The sequence below is a fragment of the Ornithodoros turicata genome, chromosome 9 (genome assembly GCF_037126465.1).
Source record: "Ornithodoros turicata isolate Travis chromosome 9, ASM3712646v1, whole genome shotgun sequence".
In the NCBI taxonomy this organism is placed as follows: Eukaryota; Metazoa; Arthropoda; class Arachnida; order Ixodida; family Argasidae; genus Ornithodoros; species Ornithodoros turicata.
Window position 1 is genome coordinate 23,509,979 of NC_088209.1, and position 22,021 is coordinate 23,531,999.

General features: G+C 46.8%; 1 protein-coding gene and 1 long non-coding RNA gene across 5 annotated transcripts in view; one reads left to right on the forward strand and one right to left on the reverse strand.

Moving 5' to 3' along the window:
• LOC135368400 (uncharacterized) overlaps positions 1–22,021 on the forward strand; it is a 214,934-nt gene that overhangs the window by 103,369 nt on the left and 89,544 nt on the right. For 2 of the 4 annotated variants that reach the window (XR_010414766.1, XR_010414768.1), the window contains exon 1: positions 4,907–5,038. The exons of the other annotated variants lie outside the window; for them this stretch is intronic. This is a non-coding gene — a long non-coding RNA (uncharacterized LOC135368400). Of the gene's footprint in view, positions 1–4,906; positions 5,039–22,021 lie in introns of those variants that run through there. 4 annotated transcript variants of the gene reach the window in all.
• Positions 20,075–22,021, reverse strand: part of LOC135368397 (homeobox protein EMX2-like) — a 34,590-nt gene continuing 32,643 nt past the window's right edge. The window contains exon 3 of the mRNA XM_064601619.1: positions 20,075–21,610. Within this exon, the coding sequence (XP_064457689.1) occupies positions 21,428–21,610 (183 nt within the window). The 3' untranslated portion in view covers positions 20,075–21,427. The remainder of the gene's footprint in view (positions 21,611–22,021) is intronic.

A 22,021-nucleotide genomic window follows, 5' to 3' on the forward strand; every position in this document is an offset into this window, starting at 1 on the left:
ACCTATGGTGATGACGTGTGGCTGCGGCTGGTCGCGGTTTGGGACATCATTAGAAGAAAATTCGAAAATGCTCGTGTTTGTAAAAGGTACAACTTTATGTCCATGAATCTTCAGCATTATGCGTACGGTCGGGACAATCTCTCAAATAAGGAGCGGATTAATTAATTAGTTAGTCAGTGGAGTAATTTTTCCACCATGTAAGGTACGTTCTTTACATATCTTGCGCTGAAATATTCCTGATTACTATACGTTCCTAGTTGAAGATGGAGCCACGGAGCAATTTGTGTCCCTCCACAGAAATTTGCTTAATTTTAATTTTTAAATTTACTTATGAACTTATCTGCAAGAAAGAAAGGAGTAATTTTATAGTTCGTTTGGCGACTAGTAGATACTGGAGATTTTATGCCAGGTTTAAGAAACTGTTTTCAATTTCCTCATTTTTTTAAACTTCGAGTGCAGGTACCAAATGAAGTCCGCAACTCAAGGACAAATGTATAGCTCTGTCACGAAATTCGAAATTGGATAAACTGATATAGCGACTTATGCTTGCCATGATCTCTAAGCTTTCTCTTGGTTACATAAAGGTCATGTTTCCGCATAGTGCACTTTAATTTATTTATCGCTGCCTTACCTAATTGGTGTCTTTAAGGCCAGGGCGTCCAGCCCCCTTACTGCGCGTGCCATGCATGAAAATTCGGCGTCGCTTTAAATTCGTAACCACCGTTTCCTTTCTCAACACTTGGCCATTATGCAACGCTACAAGCAGAGCGTATACGTTAAGCGCTTGGCTTATATGCTCCATACATATTAACAAATAGATGTCGTCACCCCTTGCAGACGAGTGGAGCTCCATACGTGCTGTGACTGAACTCGGCTCCTACGCACGTCCGTTATGCGTTCATTTATAAAGCTGCGTTGCGGAAGTTTAGCACCGCAAGGTAGTTGTGGCTATACGAGCCGTAACAGACGTGGGCAGAGGGAGAGAGACGTACAGTGCGGAGGCTTAGGGAACAATCTTTCAGAAGGCGAGAGGGCAGCAGGGAGGTTATTGGAAGACAGGAGCGTTAGTGCGCGTTCTGGGCCCACTTCGGGGGGGGGGGGGCGAACTGTGCCGACTTCAGTCTGAAAAGTCTACCAGGTGTCCCAGGGAATACCTCGGACAGCGCATGGTAGGGTTCGAACCAACGACCTCTCTGTATTTCGCATGGCCTCGTATCTACCCGGTCAAGACTCTCTCTTTGTTTTTTGTTTTTTTTTTGTTTTTTTTTGCGTTAGCAATGAAGAGGTATATGCGATGCTCAAACAGTGACCCTATAGTATTATGGTCGAGCCATCGCTCATTGTACAGAGTGACCCTAACGTAAGGTTATGATGTGTGTAATAAAGGTAAAATGTAGTGTTCGGGAAGTAAACTATGGGTTCAGAGCGTATCATGCACAAAAATTTCAAATAAAAATTGCTACTCGGTCCAATTCTTTGTGAATAAAGCGTTCAAAATTGATAGTGAACAAAAAAAATTGCCCTCTTAATATTCTCAATGGCCTAAGCCGCCTGCTATACGCCTCATCCATTCATCTTTATGTTGTTGTTGTTGTTGTTATGTGCCTCATGTGTGTGCAGGTTTGCGCGTATGGTTTCGTATATGGCAGTAGGAATCTGCAATATTTATACATTTGATGTGTTCTTACATTTTCAAAGCCTATAGCACACATAAAAATAACCGTTCTTCAAGAGTTCTCCATAGCGCAAGAACCTTTCTCTCAACTTTCCTTATACACTGCTAGCAAACACGCCTTCGCGGATTCCCCGACAGCTCAAGATAATAGCGGAATATAGGGCGCGCTGACGATGTATAGGAGAGAGCGGTTTTTTTTTTTAATTTTTAAACAATAATCTATCGAAACCAATCTGGAAGCTGAAAATTCTTAACACCATTTTGGAACACCCCATACATCATTGAGGGAAGTTTCAGCGTCTGCAGTTCCTGCTGTATTTTCTATACGGAACGGAAAAAATAGCACATTTCATCTTGGGCACTCCCCTGTATTAGCGCCGCGAAGCAACTGTGGCTATGAGCGGTGTACAGACGTGAACAGATGGACAGGGGCGTGCAGACAGGAGTATAGGGGACAGGGGGATTAGTATGCGTCCTGGGCCGACTTCAGGGGAAACTGTGCCGACATTCGTCTGGAAACTCTGCTGGAAAAACCCAGGGAAAAGCTCAGTAGGGCACAGCTGCTGGTAGGAGTCGAATCCATTACCTCTTCAGCACGACCTTGCCGCTGATGCTCCACTCGGCCATGGCGCTGGTCCTGTATGGTCAGCGCATCCTCACAGACTCGCTGAACGCGAGGCCATGTTGTTCACGGGTTCCAGCTAGCGTACTTCCTCACTATGTACAGGCTTGTACATTCTAAGAAGGACAAAAAAGAGTAAGTAATCTTAGTCCTTTTCAGGGAATAGATGCGTTGCCACAACCGCTAGTCCTTTTCTGGACTAGAGGCACGGAAGTTCCTGCGAAGTTCGAGGACTGTTTGCAGTGCTGGGTAGTAAACCTTAGGATCAGGGGACTAACTCTAAAAAAATAACTGAACGCGCTGAAGACTAAAGCATTGCATAGAATGATACTGTAAAAAAAACGGAGGGAGGATGAGGGGTGGAGATGCTAGAGGGTGCGTGAGTCCGTTGGGGAGTGCAAAGGGCTAGAGGGCGTAGAAGGCGCATGCCTCTCGTTCTCCACAAATGGGGGGGGGGGGGAGAACGATGTTCACTCGGGATGATGGCCGACCAGGAGCGTGCTATGCGATGATTTTTTTTAATTCCGTGTCAGCGCCGCGAAGCAACTGCGGCTATGAACAGCCTACAGTCGTGGACAGATGGAGAGAGGGCAGCAGGAAGGAGTGCGGGGTTAGTATGTCTCCTGGGCCGACTTCATAGGGAACTCTGAAGTATGCCGGAAAACCCAGGGAAAACCCCAGACAGCATATATAGCCGGTGCGGGTATTCGAACCCGCGTCGCCTCCCATTCTCGACGTGGAAAGCGATCATCCTAACCATACATATGCCACGGGAGCTGGAGCGGGAATCGGAGCAGGAATATTGTTCCCCAATTTACTCCTTTTTTCCCCTTAAAATGTATTTTGCGGTAAACACCATCACAATTATCATAAAATAACAATTATGTATAAGCCCCCTACCAAGACTCCATCTACGTGCACTTCATAAAGTCGAAGTATATATACGCATCTTGAAGGTATGCGCGACGTGCAAGCGGTCGATGCTTTGCCCGCCTGCTTTCGTGCAGGCCATTCCGTCCCGCCGACAGCATACTAAGTGGAGCTAATTATAAGCGGACCCACCATTATAGGCTCGGTAGTCGTCGCTTTTGACACAGCGAAACAAGTGGATCCTGAGGACACACGTATATGGGCACTGATTACAAGCCTGTGAGTCTCTACGCAACGCACTGCACGCACACACACACACACACACACACCTGTTGAACAACTCGTGAGGTCACCGCTTAATTGGACACTGTTTTTTTATCTCCTCTTTTCGCAGAAAGTGAGTCATGCATGACGAACAAAGTCGCGAATTTATGTCCGTATTTCGCGAGTTTATGTTAGTGCTGCGCATGTTCACGGTCTTCAATGTTTGATGACGCAATGACGTCTCCGCTACAAGTCGTACTACACGAGATAAGAACAAAACTAAACTGTAGCTGAAATTATTTCGGATCTTGGGGGAATAATCCTACATATATCGTTTTAGAGAAGGAGGAAGAAATAGTTACTCAAATCTGGAGCTGGGTGACACCTGTTTGGGTTCATGTCTACATGTCTTGGCTACAGACTTGGCTAACAGGTTACATATCTTGGATGCGTCTCAGTGAGAAACTGAAGCATGCGAACTGAAAAGAACAAAAGTGAAACAGAGCAGAAGACATGTATGCACGAGATCCTGGAAGTATAGCATGTAGCATACGTGCTACCTTGTCCACGATAAAGGGTCATTCGATCAGGTACGTTCGGTAGCCATCTGTTTCATGTCGAGAGCGGTAGAGAGATTAACACAATTCATTCGATTCCTGGTTTCAAGTCTGGATATAGTTGCTTGCAGGGTTGGAGATATTGTTAGGCCAACGACCCAAGCAGCACAACATCTTGGGCCAATATTGGACCAATATTGGCAATGTCGGTCCAGTATTGGGCCAGTATTGCCAGTATTGGGCCAGTATTACCAGCATTGGTCCAATATTGGGCCAAGATGTTGTGCTGCTTGGGGATAGATGGGTCATAGTAGACGACCCTCTGTTTACAAACATGTGACGTCACGAGAAGACCGGTTCGAGGTTATATTTTGCTGTGGTGGGCAAGAAGCGGAAGAAACGCGTCGGCTGACAGGCCGAAAAGGCTGATAAGGTTGATAGGTGCCACCAGCATGCTTTGCGCGGCTGCGAGACGTAATCAATGACGTAGGGCCGCAGGTCGTCTGTTGAAATCCCTGAGAATGTGAAAATAATGTGTTGGAAATCGGTGTGCGAGGGCTTTACAACAACAACAACAATAATAAATACATGAGGTGACGAGGCACAGTAGCGATTCGTGTAGCTAGCATAAAAGAATAATAGCCACGTGTGCGGCAACAAGCACCTAGTCCATTTTTATCACACGTCTTTCCAATGTACCACACTGTTTTAATACCATAACGAACTTTAGCAGTCTATTAGAAGAGCTGTTAGCAACAAGGGGTATACAGATTAGATTAATGGTGAACAAGGGGAAGTTCAAGGTTCTTTTTTTTTTTTTTTTTTTTTTGGTGAGCAGCTCCACGTGATGAAGCACTCCGCTGATAAGACATCGATAACGTTAGGCGCCTTTTCAGAAGAACAGTCATGTCAGCAAATTCAGTTGTTCGGCAGACATGCTCGTGAGTGGACCTGCGTCTTTCGTCGTGTTTCTCAACAGTTGTTTCGAAGAGCGGCACAGTTCAATGCCAGACAAACCAGATGCATGCAACTACACTTTCTTCAGGCGAGGTGAGAATTGTGTTTATTAGAGGTAGAAGGAAAACGGCCGTGGGGCTGCAGGCCGTTTAGGCTAAATGGGTTCCCATTACGGGTCATCATTATGGTATCCTTCATTATGGGTCGTGAATCAACAGCTTTATCGAGGACGCTGTACTTATCGCCATGAATTTGGCCAATTATACCTTTGGGGTCATCAACTGTTGGAACGCGTAAATAGCACAACGAATGCCTCGCAGTTAAACTTTCCGACGAATTAAGCAAATTTAACGGCCTCTAATGCGATGTCTTCGCTATACGCTCGGTGCAGAAACAGGCGTAGTGAACTATTTTGAACTGCGTTTTACAAGCCCGGAAAGTGTTCACGGTACCGGTTCCGGAAATCTAATAAGCCAATCGTTTTCTTTGAAGTGGCTGACGTCACGTTGCATGCTGAGCGTTGATTTGGCAGCTTCCTCTATCGTATATCGTTTGCGTAGAGTGCTTCAGACCTACGCTGTACGAAGAAGAATTACGTTGGGGAGCAATTACAGCATTTAGCCCCCCCCCCCCCTCCTATACCCCATTTTAGTCCCCTACACCCGGATATTTACTTCCGCACAGTGTTCCCAAACCTCGCAAAAGGCGCATTTCCTCCCGAAAGGGAGTAAAGGTAATGGCAATGCATCTATATATAGTCCCCAAGAGGATTAAAGTTGCCCCCCCCTTTTTTTTTTGTTCTTACAGTAATAAAACTCCCAACTTTCTGGCGAAATATGAAATGCGAAGAAACACTACGATGTCCGCAACCTTAATCCTTAGGAAGAAACACTTTATGCATAATTAACCAACTATAGACAACAGATAATAAGCATATTTTCTAAATGGATTTTCTCGGTAGATAAAGAAGGAAGAATGTCGTATCAGCGATATAGCCCTTAGCATTAAAAAAAAACAAAAAAAAAACATATTGACAAAAAAAAAAATGGACGGCGGGTCAACACAGGAGCACGCCCAATCTGTTTATCTGCAGTTACCGATTCGGCATTTTTCCGGATCCAACCCGCACTCTTGAAGATCTATCGATTCTTGAGGATAGCGCACACGGCGTTGCGTGCAAGCGACCTTGAGTACCAACGCGAATATTAATGAAAGCGACTTCCAGTGCAGATGGCGTGCAGTGTAATAGGCGGATGCCTTTAATACACGACATTTAAGGCGTCCGATAATGTAGCGAGAGTCGTAAAATGCGACGACTGTAATGGCATGGAGACGCTTTCAAACAGGAATGAACGCACCCCAGACAGAACCTCCGGGCGACACTGCTTCACATGGGCGGGTTTTCTTTGAACGAGTCTGATACGTGCACCGTATTTAAGTGCGTATACGGCTGTATGTTTTTAGATGAGCCCGCTCCTCAAAGAACGCCATTATCTAAGTGATGTGCCTCGACTCATAGATGGTGTCGTCTGATAGGACCGTTGAAGTCGATCCGAGACATGTCGCAGCTAATGTTCATGTGTCGTTGGTACTGTATGCTCTCATTTTCTTATCGAGAATTGCTCTGATCAGTAGCTGGTAAAATACGCTCAGCAGGGAGCTGTGACATTTTATGCTCTGTCCTTGACAGCATGTTTGCAGTTTTCGTTCGTGGACTTTCTGAGGGACGCTGGACTCCTTTACGCGCATTAGCTGAACTCAACTCATATTGTGACCTTTATACTTTGTACTACATGACATCACCTGGTCACGAATGGTTCATGCGGTACTTTTGGGATTGTGGTATGGATGTTAACGCGACGCACGCGTAACTATGAGAACGACCTGCATGGACACGTGTTATTATGTCATACCGACGACTTGGATCATTACTGTCCCACCAACTCCGTAATATCATGTCACATGCTGGTCAGTGTGCCCTGGAGTAGTCAACCACGAGTTAAGCCACAGATTTCCTGTCACTTCGTATTTGTTGTTTCTACAGTATTCTACCAGTATTTGTTTAGCACATCATTTGTAGTTCAGTTTCCATTCAGTACCTGAAAGTTTTGTTTTTCTATACTCCGTTCAGAATATATTTAATAACGAATTCTCTATACATTTATATAGACGTTTTCAAAACAGACCACAACCAAGCAATAAAGATACTATAAGCGCTTACATGCAGAGCGCCATGCAGCGGTAGATGGTTTTCAGTTACATGCCTGTCAGAGGGCAGCTCAATGTTACGGTGCTATTACCCTTCCGATATTCACCTGTGGGATTTACTACATGTGTGTTTTTGTGTGATTTACTTCAACTGTGGGATTTGTACAGTGCAGCGCTCTGTACAAATCAACTTCAAAATACGTCAGGGGCCCAAACGAGCTGCACGAGCGGGTAGTCTGCTATGCCCAACTTGCGTATGAAACTACCTAAATGTCAAAGTCCACAGTCCTGGTTGCACTTTGGTGGAGCTGTAGGGTGTTTCCAATAAGTAAATAAATAAATACAACATTGCCGCATCTCTACCCCCCTAACGGAACATATCATTGCCTCTTTTCACGAGCTCTTCCCAATCTGCCAGCACCAGGAAAACAATCCTATATAGCAGGTGTGTGCTCAAAGCAGCGTGAGCAGAACCACACCGACGGACGCTTTTGAACCCCACCCTTAACAGGGGGCCCTCCAGTTGGACGTCTTGAGGGAAGTGTACAACGTATCATATCTACAAGTGCCAAGTCGACAGTAAGCAAGACGGATCTCCTCTTACACAGGTTGCCTCTTTATCGGGCCACCATCTCGTCGTTCGCATTCGCATGCTCGCTGTGGAAGAACAGCTCCATAATTGGCAAGAGCGGTCACGCGTGTTCGCACCGCGGCTCTTGCCTGCCAGTTCAGGGGCGCATTAAGCCTTAAACGCCGCCTGGAAGGGCGCGAACGTGGGCCATGCTCGTGATGGACGAGACGATATCACGGAAACGAATGGCTGACCCAGGAATGTTCGGACGAGGGTGTTTAAACAAGCCATTGCGGCCTCACCCAGTGAAGATTTATGGAGACCCGCGGAAACCTGCCTGCAGAGCCCATAAGCTCTCGTACGTCCCATTCCGTCGCTTTCTGCTGTATAGCCTCCGTTTTTGGACGAAGCCGAGAAACCTGTTCTGGGCAGCCGACTTGTGAGCTATAGTATAGTCATTCTAATGGGTGGATGAATCTGTGTCGATTCTGCGGTCGAGTGGGATATCGCTGCCTGTGCTCGTTCAAAGGCATATGTATATGCAGAGTTCAAGAAAATAACGGCTGCAGTGTAGGTGTCGCTAGCGTTGTTTTTTCTTCCTTTTGAATGGTGGTCTGGCATGATGACTTTGTGGATTGGCTTCTTGTAACAGCGAGGATTATAACAGAGCCTGTATTGGTTTGGGGGGCTCCAATTTCAAATTTGTAAAGGCGTAAGATTACGATAAGATATGGAATTTGACAGAAGGACTGGAGATCATCATGAGGTTCCTAACTATAGCTCTTTATAATCCAATGATCTTTTATCTATGTGAATAACTATAGCTTGGTGTAACGTTAAGCATAAGAAAGGCATAAGAAACCTGAGAAAAAACAGCTTAAGCAGGCTGTAAACAGCAGGCGAGCTTAAGGGGATGGACCTCCATATAGCATAAAGCCCTGAGATTGGGAACACACAAAGAGACAATCACGACACCAGAATCTCAAACACATCTGAAACTTTAACGCAACCCGGAAGAGTTTCAGCTGCGTTTAATCCACATATCATCCTGTCCATTGTGCCTTGGAGTAGTGGGCCGCACCTCACGTGGCGAATTTCACCATTCATCATCAGTAATTTATCTGTTGTCGTTGTTGTTGTTGTTGTTGTGTTTAATATTCTGTGTCGTGGTTGTCTCTTTGTGTGCCCCCAGTATCAGGGTTTTATGCTACGGAAGGAAAGCATTCTAGATGCTGTGGAAGACGATCTTTCAGTGCACCTTAGTCCAATCACGACATTGAGATAACACTGCCAGTGTATGACCATGAGTAGTCCCTGATTAGATACTTTCAAGTATGTGGAACTCATCGTCATTGCTATCTACTGAGTAGACAATGTCGACATGACCTGTAGTGTGCGATTCTAACAATAGGCGGCTGTATAGTTGTCGATATCAGGCACTTGCCCCTTGAGGACACTTTCCTCCATTTGAGTTCAGTTCGCAAAAAAAGACCTGGGGCTAGATTTTGAACTTTTCGCTATCCCGTAACGCTTGCTAAACGCTCGTGCTCCCCGGTTGACGGCCAATGCGCGTGACGGAATGAGCGCGCAAATTTTGAAAAATAGCTATAACGATCGCTATGTGCAGATCAAGATTGAGCCCCTGAACGCTGTACCACGAGACGTTTCCATTACTACACACGACACCGTCTCCTTCTTCTTCTTCTTTTTCTTCTTCTTCTTTTTTTTTTTCTTCAAAGCCGCGCAATAATCTGCACCGTATGGCTCCTGTTACAAGCCTGCCATTAAACCGGCGTCGTATCACCCGGTGCTCCCATAAAACGGCGCAAATATCTCAACGCGATTTAGAAATCCCTGCCATGGCGTGACTGGCTGCCTTAAACGGAAAGCGATCAACTACTAATTGGCGAGAAGAAATGGCGCCCGAGGGGGGGCGCCTCCGCAAGGAACGTGATTCCTGTTTCTGCTCAGCGCAGTCACGCGAACATGCTTGGCGAGTGCATTGCTTGTCGGCGTTTGAACATCAACACGTGGTTTCTGCACGATGATGGGTCGTGTGCGGTCACGCACTATTCGCACTGCAAGGAGGAAAGCATCCGTGGGACGGCGCTTATTTCGAGGTCGCCGACTAAGTGATTGGTATTAGCGTTAATTCCTCTCGGACGTCATTGGCAGCGAACTACGCCTTTCATAATTCGTGTCTATCCTCGTGGAAAGTTTCTCGTATATGACTCGCATTGACTATGAGGCGAGTTCTGTATAGTTGGCATGAATGTATCCAGGCGGTGTTTTGCCCGCACGGACTCGCTGGTTGAACGCGTGACTTTTGCTGCCTCGCAGTGTGTTCGAATACTGCCAACCGCGGTCGTGCTGCCTGGGTGTTTTCGGCGGGTTTTCCTTACATGCTGCAAAGCGAATATGGCACAGTAACCTATGAAGTCGTCCCGATGTACACGCGGTCGCCCGGGCAAAATGCAGCCGTATTGGTAGGCGGATCACTTGGCTGCAATAACGGCACAACCAAACAACAACAAATAAGTTAATGATAATGAATGGGGAAATTCGCCACGTAAGGTGCGGCCCACTACCCCAAGGCACAATGGGGCAGGATGTGATGTGTCCTGATGATGAGGTGATGAACGATGCTAAATAGGGATAGTCAGTGGAGTCAGTATGACATCAGAACGGTAGGCAAAACCACAGCACACAAAAACACACACACAGCACAACCAACCGCTGCCGGAAGTACATGATTTGCGACACCCATCACAAAAGTCAAAATTCGCGAATAACGTGAAGCTGGTGTACTGTTCACTCGTTGATGCCATCATAGAGAGCAACTTTAGAAGCCGCTGAAGCTGATACAAGACAACAACAACAATAAATAAGTGCTGATGATGTAGCGGGATGTTTCGTGGGACGTTGATGTGGCATATCTAGTAATTGAACCTTTTCATGTACGATCTTCACTGTCTTTCTGCCTCTGTGAGCGCTTTCAGGAGTAGTAGAAGCACCACGCTTTTGACCCGTAACTATCAGTCTCGCTGGTTCCAATATTCAAGAGAAAGACTGGAAACACATTTATATACGTACCGTTTTTGGGGTCCCCTTGTCACACCTATCTGAAGCTCCGAAGCTATATGCTGAGAAGGATTCTTAGTTTCTTACGGCGGTGCTGCTGGGAAGTTCCGGCCGTTCAGAAGCTCTGCAGCAGGAGTCGGGGGTCACTGATTGCCTCATCTACGAAGCCTTGATATGTTGACGAGAGCGGATGACGATGTGTTCAAGAAGAACATCTATTTGAGTTCGCAGCTAGGCCATTCGGTACCTGCCGATGCGACCAGGAGGCGAGCTCCAACGGGACGCACTCAAACAACGTTTTGTTAGGCACTCATTTGTTATAGGCTTGTACTCGTTGCGGGTAGCTCGTCGTATGAGTGACCGCAACGACCTTCCGGTTGGGTCCTGGCCTTTCTTCAGGAGGTATGTTATATCGCTGTCCAGTTCCTCCCCTCCCCGACCAGGCAGTGAAGTGGGCCCCGTCGCTGGCTTCAAGTACTTGAGCTTATATTGTATCATGCCTGACTATATTGATTGACTGAGCGTTGTTCTGCAAGCATATCTACGCATTTGTACATATTTCTTCACAAGCAAGGTTAATTATTATTCCGCACATGTAGTTGCAACAATATTGCATTATAAATGACAACTACCCAGAAGTACAGAACGTTCGTTATCTACCCTATCTATCTATCTAATTGTAACTCTATAAAATAAAATGTTTTGGAGATATAAAGTAAAAAAAAAAGTCTCTGTGTAGTTCAGTCGGTAGAACTGCTGTCTTTCAGATCATTGCTCGGACTTTGGGGAGGCTTAAATGTTGTCTTTATTTGCTCGCCCAGCCCCTGCAATTTACGCTACCGTAACAAAATTTATATACCAAAGTTTATTATGTCACTTTCAGTAATTTTATATTACCCTGGGACGACCGAATGGATGCAGTCTGCGGTAAGAGAAAAAAAAAAAAAAAAGGAAGAGAGAAATACTTGCGACGCAGTTTGAAGCGTCGCTTTCGATATTTTTGAAAAGGAAAGCATGACGAGTGACTGCACGATAAGAACCCAAAGGGAAATCGGAAAAACGTGACTGCAGCACAAAGCCACGGAAGGGGTGCACGTATATACAGGGGGCCTTGTGGAACAACCGGTGGGCAAACTCAGCCACCGCACTTCCTGGAGTTTACGCCTTCTGGAGAGAAATGGCTCGCATTGCGGCAACCCTGCCTCTCATGCCGGCGATTTGAACACTGGAAACCACTTGACCAGGAGAGCCACGCATGCAGCTTCCCGTCAATCACACGTCCGCGACCTCACACTGTTACAATGTTGCATTGACAGGGATCAGCAACGCCTATTCGAAACAGAGGACAGTCTCACGGTGCTGATCCCCGGTTTTGAATGTTTGTCGAAGGCCATTTCTTTATTGGGAACGGGCTGTTGACTTTTCGGGAGTCAGTTACAAGTGGTGCTCGAGTTCATCACCTATACGCAGCAGACGGCAGCGACGAGCGAGGTCGGATTTCCCGCGGTCTCTAACAAAAGGGGGAGAAGTGTACAGTCGAACCATTTGCCTTTATTCGAAGCCCAGTGGGTGCATTCAGCGCGGTTTGTAGCCTCGCGTCGTGAAAAGGCAAACAACTGAAAAAGGATATGTAGCAAAATATGACATCGATGACACTCGGGGCTGTGACACTGACGTCGTTGAGGAACAACTGCGAGTGACAAAAATTGACGAAGGACTTGTTTGGGGCACTCGCTGACAGCGTCTGTGCGGCTTTGGCTTCTTCTCGACATTCCACGCCGAGACTGGAGAGGCGAATCCCGCCGTCGGCTGTGCTGTCTGGGTGCTTTTCCTGGGCTTTCTTCGGACGATTTGAAACAACTGTCGTCACAGTAATTGCCTGTGAAGTTTGCCCAGGACGCACGATCCCCCCTGCGATAGACGTGACGTTGTCCGACCAAGCGTGGCCGACTACGGCAAGCAGTTTCACCATCACCACCACCACCACCACCACTACCACTACCACCACCACCACCACCTTTGCATCTTGTTCTTTTATATTTAACGCATGTAAGACCGCAGCAATTAGAACACCTGCCCAGAATGTCGTCCGTGCACTCCCAACACGTCTTACCTATACACTAAAACATTTGCATCGTTGATAGCGTTATCAAATATTGAAAATCATATTGCGACGTTCATTGTGCTCGGAGATACAGCGTAGCTGTCCCACGGCTTCTCGAAAAAATGTCCTAGGAACAACAGCGACATCAGCATACTGGAACTTGATACGTGACTTCCACATACAGTGCAAGCCCACTGGCATGAACATGTCCAATATGACACTCGTTCATTAGAAGGAACCGGCGGAAACCTAACGGAACATGGACTGCTTGTTACAAGACCTCCCAAAAAGAAGACAGCGTCCCGCATAAAATAAAGCGGTGGTCAACGTTCTTCCTGGCTGTTGCACCAACGGTAGTTTGTACCGCAGTGCAAATATGCAAGGCTCAGGAAGCCACACTTTTAGTGGGGCGGTATATTCTCGAAGCTGTTTACGCAACAATTTATTTAGCCTCAATTGCAATTTCAAAGTTGTTAAAGTCTAAACAGCCAATACGGAAGCAGAGTGAGTATGACGGATTACATTAGAGAGAACTCATGTTCTGAGGCTGGTAATCCAGAAGATGTGGGTTCGAGTCCTACAGCTGGCTAACCTTTGCTGTGACTTTCATCTTTCATCGTGTATTACATTATTCTGCGGAAGAGCGACCATGTCCTCTCTGTGTCCAGCCATCCTATATCTGCGGCGCATTAATATTTTGAGAGCTGACGGACTAGATTTCTTTTCCTTCTTAAGTTGAACGCGAGTATAGTACTCGTATATTAATAAAATTACGAGTGATCTCGCACACGTGTATAACTTGTTACACTCGGTTTACAAGCAATAAAATGTTACACTACGCCGCCAACATAGACTGCCTGCCTGTCTGCTGCTTTGCTGTATACCTCTAAAGCCCACGCGTGACGTCATCCGCTTCCTTTATTTTCTCACAACTTTTCTCCCTGGGTCCGTAATGAGCGACCTTCGCGGGAAACAACCAACGAGCAATAAACGTCATTATTAAAATGGCGTTCCAGTTACTGCGTGGTATCGCCGCATTTAAGCTCCCCCTTGTGTAGAACGCAGAAACGAAAAAAAAAGAAAGAAAAAAAATTGTATGGGCAGCGTGATTTTTCTCCTCACCGTTCTGGAAGGTGAGCCTTCTTCACCAACCTCCTCATAAATCTCCGCAGCGGCCGTATGATTACGGCCGCCAAAACTCCGGCCTCTCCAAGCTGCCCATTAGGAGCACGATAATGAAGTGTAAATACCCCGAACATTTACACTGGAGAGCCTCTTTAAACGGTTGCTCGCCCGAGGCGCGCCAGGCAACCGGAGGATGATGCGGTTGGTGTTTATCGAGTGAACCAGCGGGTAATGATCACGTGCCCCGTATATACAGGTTCCAGGCGATCGCTGACCAGATACTCCAGCTGAAGGGGGCGCTGCGTTTGCCAGATTGTGATCGGCAAATAATGCAACAGGGCGGCGCACGTTTAATCTAGCTCTGGCATCGACGTGCTAAGGACTGTTTCGTGGATGGATAATGTATGGGCGCCTTTAAGGAAGGTGGGATGCGCTTTAATAGCTATGAAGAGCCATGTTCGCGCGGCACGCTATAAATGCCCGTTGTGCGAGAGACCGCGGGCTGAGGGCGCCACCAAACTCCGTACGATTGTGCTGCAAGACCCTCGTTTTGGACTTTGGGCTATATCGGGTGTCGCTCGGAAGGAACTGGGACATGTGTCGCGACAATGTCGGACTGGCTGCCCCGGTACATCTTGGCTACATTAACCAAGAATGTGTGAAGAGAGAAGAAATAAATAGTAGTAAGAGGGGGAAGGTTTGTATAAAGTATACAAGCTCTTATAGTCACATTCTGTGGTTACCACATTTCTTCAACTGTCTAAACTCTGGACCGAACGTCTGGTCCCTTACGGGAATTGGGAACGCAGTGACCATACCGCCTAACCAGGAGGAACTAGGAACTAGACGTTCCCTTCCAACAACAACAACAACAATAAATGAAGGAGACGTGATGATGACATGGGATGTTTCCCCGTGGCAGCCACAGAACCTACCCCACTTCACAGAGGTTAATATAAGAGGATGAATTATGGTGAACGCGAAGCGAAGACAGGTCGGAGTTCTGTTTAGAACTCGTCGAGGGGCCAGTAGCTCGCACGAAAGCAAAAAAGGGAGCGAAGAGCCCGGCACTGATGCGCAGGGGAGCTCCATGGGCCAAGTACTTTGGAGAAACTGAATGGTCTGTGGTCAAGGAGTTCAAGTTGGCAAACGGCGTTCACACGTGCACCGGTCACAGTCCTCGATGGTATGGGGGACCGTAGCTGGGATGTGGCAAGCTGGGCACAGCGCCGTGTTACTGTAACCCAGCTTAACCCGTAACGCAGGGGGTGAAGGCGACGCGGAGTCGTAAACGCCGCAGAAGTGACGTAAAGCTGCGAGGGAATAAACCTTTACCCGAGAAACGTCATCATGACGTTGGTAGACAAACCGAAACCAAAACAGATCGGAAGGGGAAAGCTGGGACCGAAGGTCGCGTCCTTTTCAGAGACCATCGTAATCCCCTGAAGACCGTGGCTTTCGGGCGCGACCTTGTTCGCCACTAGCATTGAACGTAGTTCAACTCTACCAAACTCGTGGCGCTGTCGAACATCATGACGTCATTTGTTTACAAACAGGTAGAGGTCTATTAAGCCACCTGGCATCTTAAATGATAGTGACTGGCACTGCATGGACGAGTGACCATTGAGTGATGTCATTGCGGGCCAAGGGTGACACCAACGCAGACAAGTAGAAGCGTCTATCTCCGTTGGAGAGGGGAATATGCTTATATAGAAAAAAGGGGGGGAAGGAAAGGTCAGCCAGACAGAAGTCGGCTTGCTATTCCAAAAAAAGAAGAAAAGGAAAAGAAAAGGCTCTGCAGATACGGTGAGCCGCAGCCGCCGCCAAATCTGCCTCCTCGTTGCCCTGAATGCCACTGTGGCCGGGGACCCAGCACAGTAGCGTCAACCGGTGTCCCTGTTTCCCAAGAGCCTCGAGCACCGTCAGGATACTGACTACCACCGGGGCCAAAGAGTCGCCGATGCCCATGCTTCCTACACATTGCAGGGCTGATTTTGAGTCAATGTTTATCACCCAGGAGCGGGGAGGGTAGTTCAACGCGGACTTTATAGAAATAGCAATATGGCATGCAGCTTCGCAGTGGTCGACGAAGTACGATGTGACACACGGAATCCATATGACATGGACTCGTCCAGTATGACATCTAGGCAGCGGAGGAGCCTTCCGACATAGACGAACCATCTGTAAACACAGCCGTGCGGCCTCTGTATTTTGTATCCATCATAGTACGTGCACAGTTCATAGTTCTGCGCGCTGTAAGTTAGCGGTAACTGTCGTGGAGTGCATGATGAACGGTTCACGTGAACCGAGACAAAACATGGTACGACTGCAACTGAGGCCTGTTTTCTCGTTCTCAATGGACACGTTTGTGTGCAAGGTGTGGAGCAAGCATAGGCAGCTGATGAAGGAGAACTGCGGAGCCAACCACATGCCTGACATGAACAGGAACAGCCCTGCCTTTCGTCCAGGGATTAGCCATTCAAGTAATCGACACGGACTGTCAAGGGTAGAAGGACCACAACCGTGGCAGGGAGCCTGAAGAGTGCAGGAGCACTGTGGGATGGCACCCGTATACTGGATCCATGGTTGTCATGGAGAAGAGATATTACACTATCCGATGGAGATATGCGAGAGCATCATCATGGGGCCTTCCTTAATAAGTGTTGCAAATATATACGTGAATATCTAGCAATCCGCAAGTGATATATAATCTACTAATAATATAAAGGCGATACGCAGTATAGCGTATAGAGCTGGTATCGTGTTCAGTGGACTCGCTACCGCCTTTACATGCGTTGTATGGGAGCGTAATGTCTTCTTTCTGTGTGTCTTTCTTCTTCTTCTTTTTTTTTTTATTCATCAACAACAAGTTTCAAAGCAAAATAGCTCCGCGGTTGCAACCTCACGCTACACGTTCTGTGCGAAACATTCGACCTGAAACCGTGTCCGGCAACCTCCGAATATGAGCTTCACGCATTCCATTGTTCTACCTCACAAGTTACATTCCCCTGTAGCTTTGTCGTGGTCGAAGTTATTCCCCGAGCTGCTCACGGGGAAAAGAGAGAGAGAGAGGGGGGGGGGGGGGGTAAGGGTGACCGTGCGCCCTTGACTGGCTTCACCTGTGTCAAAAGTGTAAGCAGTAATACGGTTCATTGATAAATTTGTTTGGGTAAGTCCGTATGTAAAGATAAATCATGTTTTTTCTGCTACTAGCAACATTTGCCTCTTCCCGTTGAATCCCCAGTTGAATCCGTCGTTGATTCCCGTCACCCGTTGAGTTTCATCACATGTAAATTTATCCGGTACGCTTGAGTGTAAAAAGAAAGCGACAACAATTCCAAAAAAGAATTATCCCCTCGGATGGGGTGGTGGTGGTGAATGCGGTGAATGAGCGCGCCGTTGTCGGCCTCACAGAGGTGGGCAACGTCACGACTAACGCTCTGGTGGAATGAGTCCTGGGCCGACTTCTAAGGTCGCTATAATTAACGAGCCATTGGTATTAATACATCCAGAATGAAACGAACTGGCAGACCACGAAGAAGACGTTCACTTTTTCTTTTCGTCGTCTTTCTTTTGCTGGTGCACTTGTTGCATGCTGCACAGAACTGCTGGTTAAGTCTCGGGCGTCGTTTTCTCGGACTTAAAGTCACGAGTTATCATCGCTTAACTTTTCTTTTCTTTCATTTTTTTTTTTTTCAGTAATCGACTAACCTTAGACGCAAATATTTTTTCTGTCAGTCTACGACTAACTATACAATTCGAGAACCATCGATTATGTTGCAGATTACTCTCTATCGAGACTCATAGATATATAAAACATCAGTTTTTCATACGTGAAGTTGCAGTGGCTGTGCAATTTTTGCCATACGCTCTAACGGTAACAGTATATACCCACATGATCCTACAGCATCCTAAAAAATATTCCTAAATCAAATAAAACTCTAATTTAATGTGGCCTCGGATGGCAACGAAGCAGATCTCACGTTCAACAGCCTTACGAAGGTCAACAGAAAATCCCGCTTGCTATCTAAAATTAGAGTTCTTCCTACTTGTAATAATTCACCGGGAACAAAGTCAATACGTTCCCTATGGGAGCACGTGCTTGACGACGATCCATGCAGCTCTCTGAGAATGCACCGCAAATGAAGCTGTGGTATGAGTAAGAATGCCTCCTTCCTTTGTGACTCACTGTAAACAGGACCCAGCTTCACATCATACTTCTCTTCAGTATTCCGTCTGCCTCCACTGTTGACGATTACTCTCCCTCTCCCTCCGGCTTCTGTATCCGCCTCGTGGCATCCGCTGATTGACATCACGCCAAGGATTGGAATTCGTAGCGCCAACTGAGACACGCTCGAAGGGGGTCTCATTCTTTACGAGAGGGCTGTAAATGCGTCCCCTTAATAAAGTACCGTCCCTATGAGAAAGGCGAAACAAAGGGCCTGCTTTTGGAACGACTGCACTGCATGCACGCACGGTGGTCTGGCAGTGAAGTACGATTTCCGGCCCGATACGAGGATCCCCACGGAGGCTGATGTCTCTTTTATGCCGGATGCATCTGGGCCCCACCACCTTGAGAGAATGAGCGAAATGTGACGCCGCAGGGCTCGACGTTAAGCGACACGTGGGGCGATGCATGCGCGCGTCGGGCGTGCGAGCTTCTTCGAAGGGGATGCCCACTCACCGTGTACTCACACGAGCGACATCCTCGCGGAATATTCTAGTGGAAGAAAAAGCAAAAGCACAGCTTTAGAGACGAAGTTCCGTCCCGTGTTATGTGAGCATTCACATGGTGCAGAATATCGGGCGTGCCGTGCTGCGCATTTAGCAGACAACACTTAGCAGACGACACCGTCAGCGTGTTTTCCTGTCGTCTGCTATAGAATATCTTGTGGCTGTGTAGCAGGATATTCCCCACGGTTAGCAGTATACGTGGAGACACGACGTTGAGTGCTCGCGCTCACGTGACAGCAGAAAGCTATGACGTTTTTCGCATCTTTCGCTTCTGGGGGAATGTCGCTCACGTGAATACATGGTAAAAGAGCGAATAGGGAATCCGCGCTTCGTGCTGAAATCGGTTATTATGGGCAGTATGAGCGTTCGAAATGCGTGGCTCACAAACAAAATAAAAATCCCTTTAAATCATGCTCTGAGTACAAAAAAGAAAAAAGAATGCGAGAAATTTCGGGACGAGAAATTTACGCCAAGTATTGGGGCATAGAATTTACTTGGGTGACTTTTAATTTAATTCAATTATCCTTATTTTACTAATTAAAGTTAAGGTAATTACGTGAATTTATATAATTCAGCGCTAGAGCAAACCGTAACGCAAAGCCTTAGATTAAATTTCTTAAGTGTCAACCACGTAACAGAATTAAAAGTCGTAAACTCTATGTCAAAAAAAGGAGAGAAACAATTGTGTAAGAAACTACGCTTGAGGAACACAATTTAGTATTGCTCCACTTTACGACTGCGCCTAAGCTTCGTGCGGCCAGTAACGTACTTGTCACGAAGCAATTAATTAATTAATAAAGAGAAGAATTGAAGCATAAGAGCGAGCAACACCTGATGGAAGATGAAGAGGACGTAGAACGTAAAATTGACCATGAGTACAAATTCCAGCCTCATCAGTGTTTAACCGTGACACCCAAACGGTTCTGTTGTCAAAACATCTATTCTGAACACACTACGAGCACACGGTGTATACGCAACAATGACGAAATGCACTTTAGATCGAGCTGCTTTGATATTAAAACCATGTATTGTATCGCACAACGCCTTCATGAATGTTTTGCTTTCCTGTGCAGGCGTGTATATATTTCACATTGGCATTTCCACTCTACAGCGCAGGTGTTTATACCGCGCTTGCTTTCAAAGCGTATGGCCTATTTCACTTTGACATATGTTGTTAAGCTCCTATGCGTGAGCACCGTGAAGCAGGCATTGTTGCCATTTTTCTCGTGTCGCTGTTGAACCCAAGTTCCACACCACCTCGCCGATGAGAGAGAAAGCTGAGACAAAATGACACACAACGTTTTCTTTTGTTTCATCTTTTTAATGATTTGATGAAGGCGTGACTGTTATAAATTATAGTATGTACAGTGATGCACGCAGTTGTTCTGCACTTGCAAGTGCGTCAAATGCCGTTGATAGCGCCGTGTTCTTCAAACGTATAACGCGCATATCTTTTTGGTTCTGTCAATGTCCAGCGGGCATGCCTTGACTGCGACCGGATTGCACCTTTGCAAACGCGTCCCTTCACGATTCAACGCGTTAATTTTTTTGTGCTTGAGGATTGGGTTCGATCGATGGGGACATTTTGTTACGAACATCATCAACAAAAGCTGTCTGGGCAATGCAGACCGCATATTCCTTCGTATTTCTCAGCTCACGTTTTGCTATTATAGCCACGATGGTGTTTACAAATCCTGACCCACTTGCATCCAGATTCTTGATACAAGTTCTTAGTCTCGTTGCGAGTAATGGACTGCACTTCGTGAGACACAGTCATAACTAAAGGTTATTGATAGGGTAACGGATTGATTGTCTCTCGTTCGCACTTATTCAGATCAGTGGCCTAAGCATGCAGCTTTTTGTTATTCGTAACTGCTTTTTTTTTCTTACCATTAAGTATGTTTTCTTCGCAAGAACATTTTTTAAGATCCCGTAATGTTGTTTCGGTAGCATGCATTGGCACCTAACGTTGTGAAATAGCAACGTACCGAACAACTGATACAAGTGTCCGCGGCTGTCCTTTGAGGATCCCTTTGTCGCCTGACTTTCCCACGTGACCTGGTTGCTTGTTTAGTCCTGCGTTGACGATCGGGCTTTGATCATTATTGGCTTTCAATATCCACACTTCTTTATCTGGTAGGCGTTCATTGAGGTGTAGAGCATCACAAAACGAATTGCCCTCAGGTTTTGTTCAGCGCGTTCTCAGCAGCCTCTGCAAGCGTTGGCGATCTGTCCATTACGGCAAAGACGCTACGAGTCCGTTGTACCGCCTTAACAGGTTCTTGCGGTCTCTATATTACTTTACAAGTGACCGCGGTCCGCACAGCAAATCAGTTGGATGCACGCGTTCCTATGTACAAACGATCACAGTTCTCAAATGTTCACAAGCCGTTCATTCACTGACGTATAAGTTCATTTGAATAATTCCAATGTCCTTCAAAAGTTCTGAGGGCATACGCACGTTCCAGTCGGTTTTCTCCCCGAAAGCACTAATCACGTCCAAAGCCGCAGACTGTTCCTTTTCCTCCAGTGCCAGTGTCCACAAGGAATGCGTTCACAAGAAGATCGGTTCACTAAACAACATGTCCGCACAGTGTCCCGAAGCACGCATAGTTGATCCGATATGAAGTCCGTCCCGCGCTGTCCTGGACTGTGGTAGTCACGACACAGAGACCCCGCCGGGTCCGTTTGAGTCTGAGCTAGAGTCGTCCATGGGGATGTCTGGAGACATGGCGGGGGGTGGCGGCGACTTGCAGTCCGAGGAACCGTGTGTGGATGAGTGTTCTTCTTCCTGTTTCTGCCGTTTGTGTTTGGTCCGTCGGTTCTGGAACCAGACTTTGACCTGTTGGAGGAGACACGAGATCACGTATATTGTAGGACGTAACGTGCTTCAGGGTAAGAAATATAAGAATAGATATACACGCATAACAATGGGCAACTGGAGTGTGTATAGACGGGTATGAGACAGGTTCAGGAAATGCTATGTATCTAGCGTGATCAAGTGATCACAGCGTTAATTGAGAGACCTCGTGGACCACTACGCATTGCAGTCACCGTTTTTTCTTTTTTGCTTTTTTTTCGCACTGCAATATGAACACGCAGTATTTTTATAATAATCATAATAAACAAGCGGCATGGCCGAGCGGGTTAAGACGTCCCGCTCGTTGATGGTAGCCAAGGCCGTGCTGAAGACTGGGAGCAGGTGGGTTCGAGTCCTACCACCGGCCGTGCTGTCTGAAGTTTCCCTGGGTTT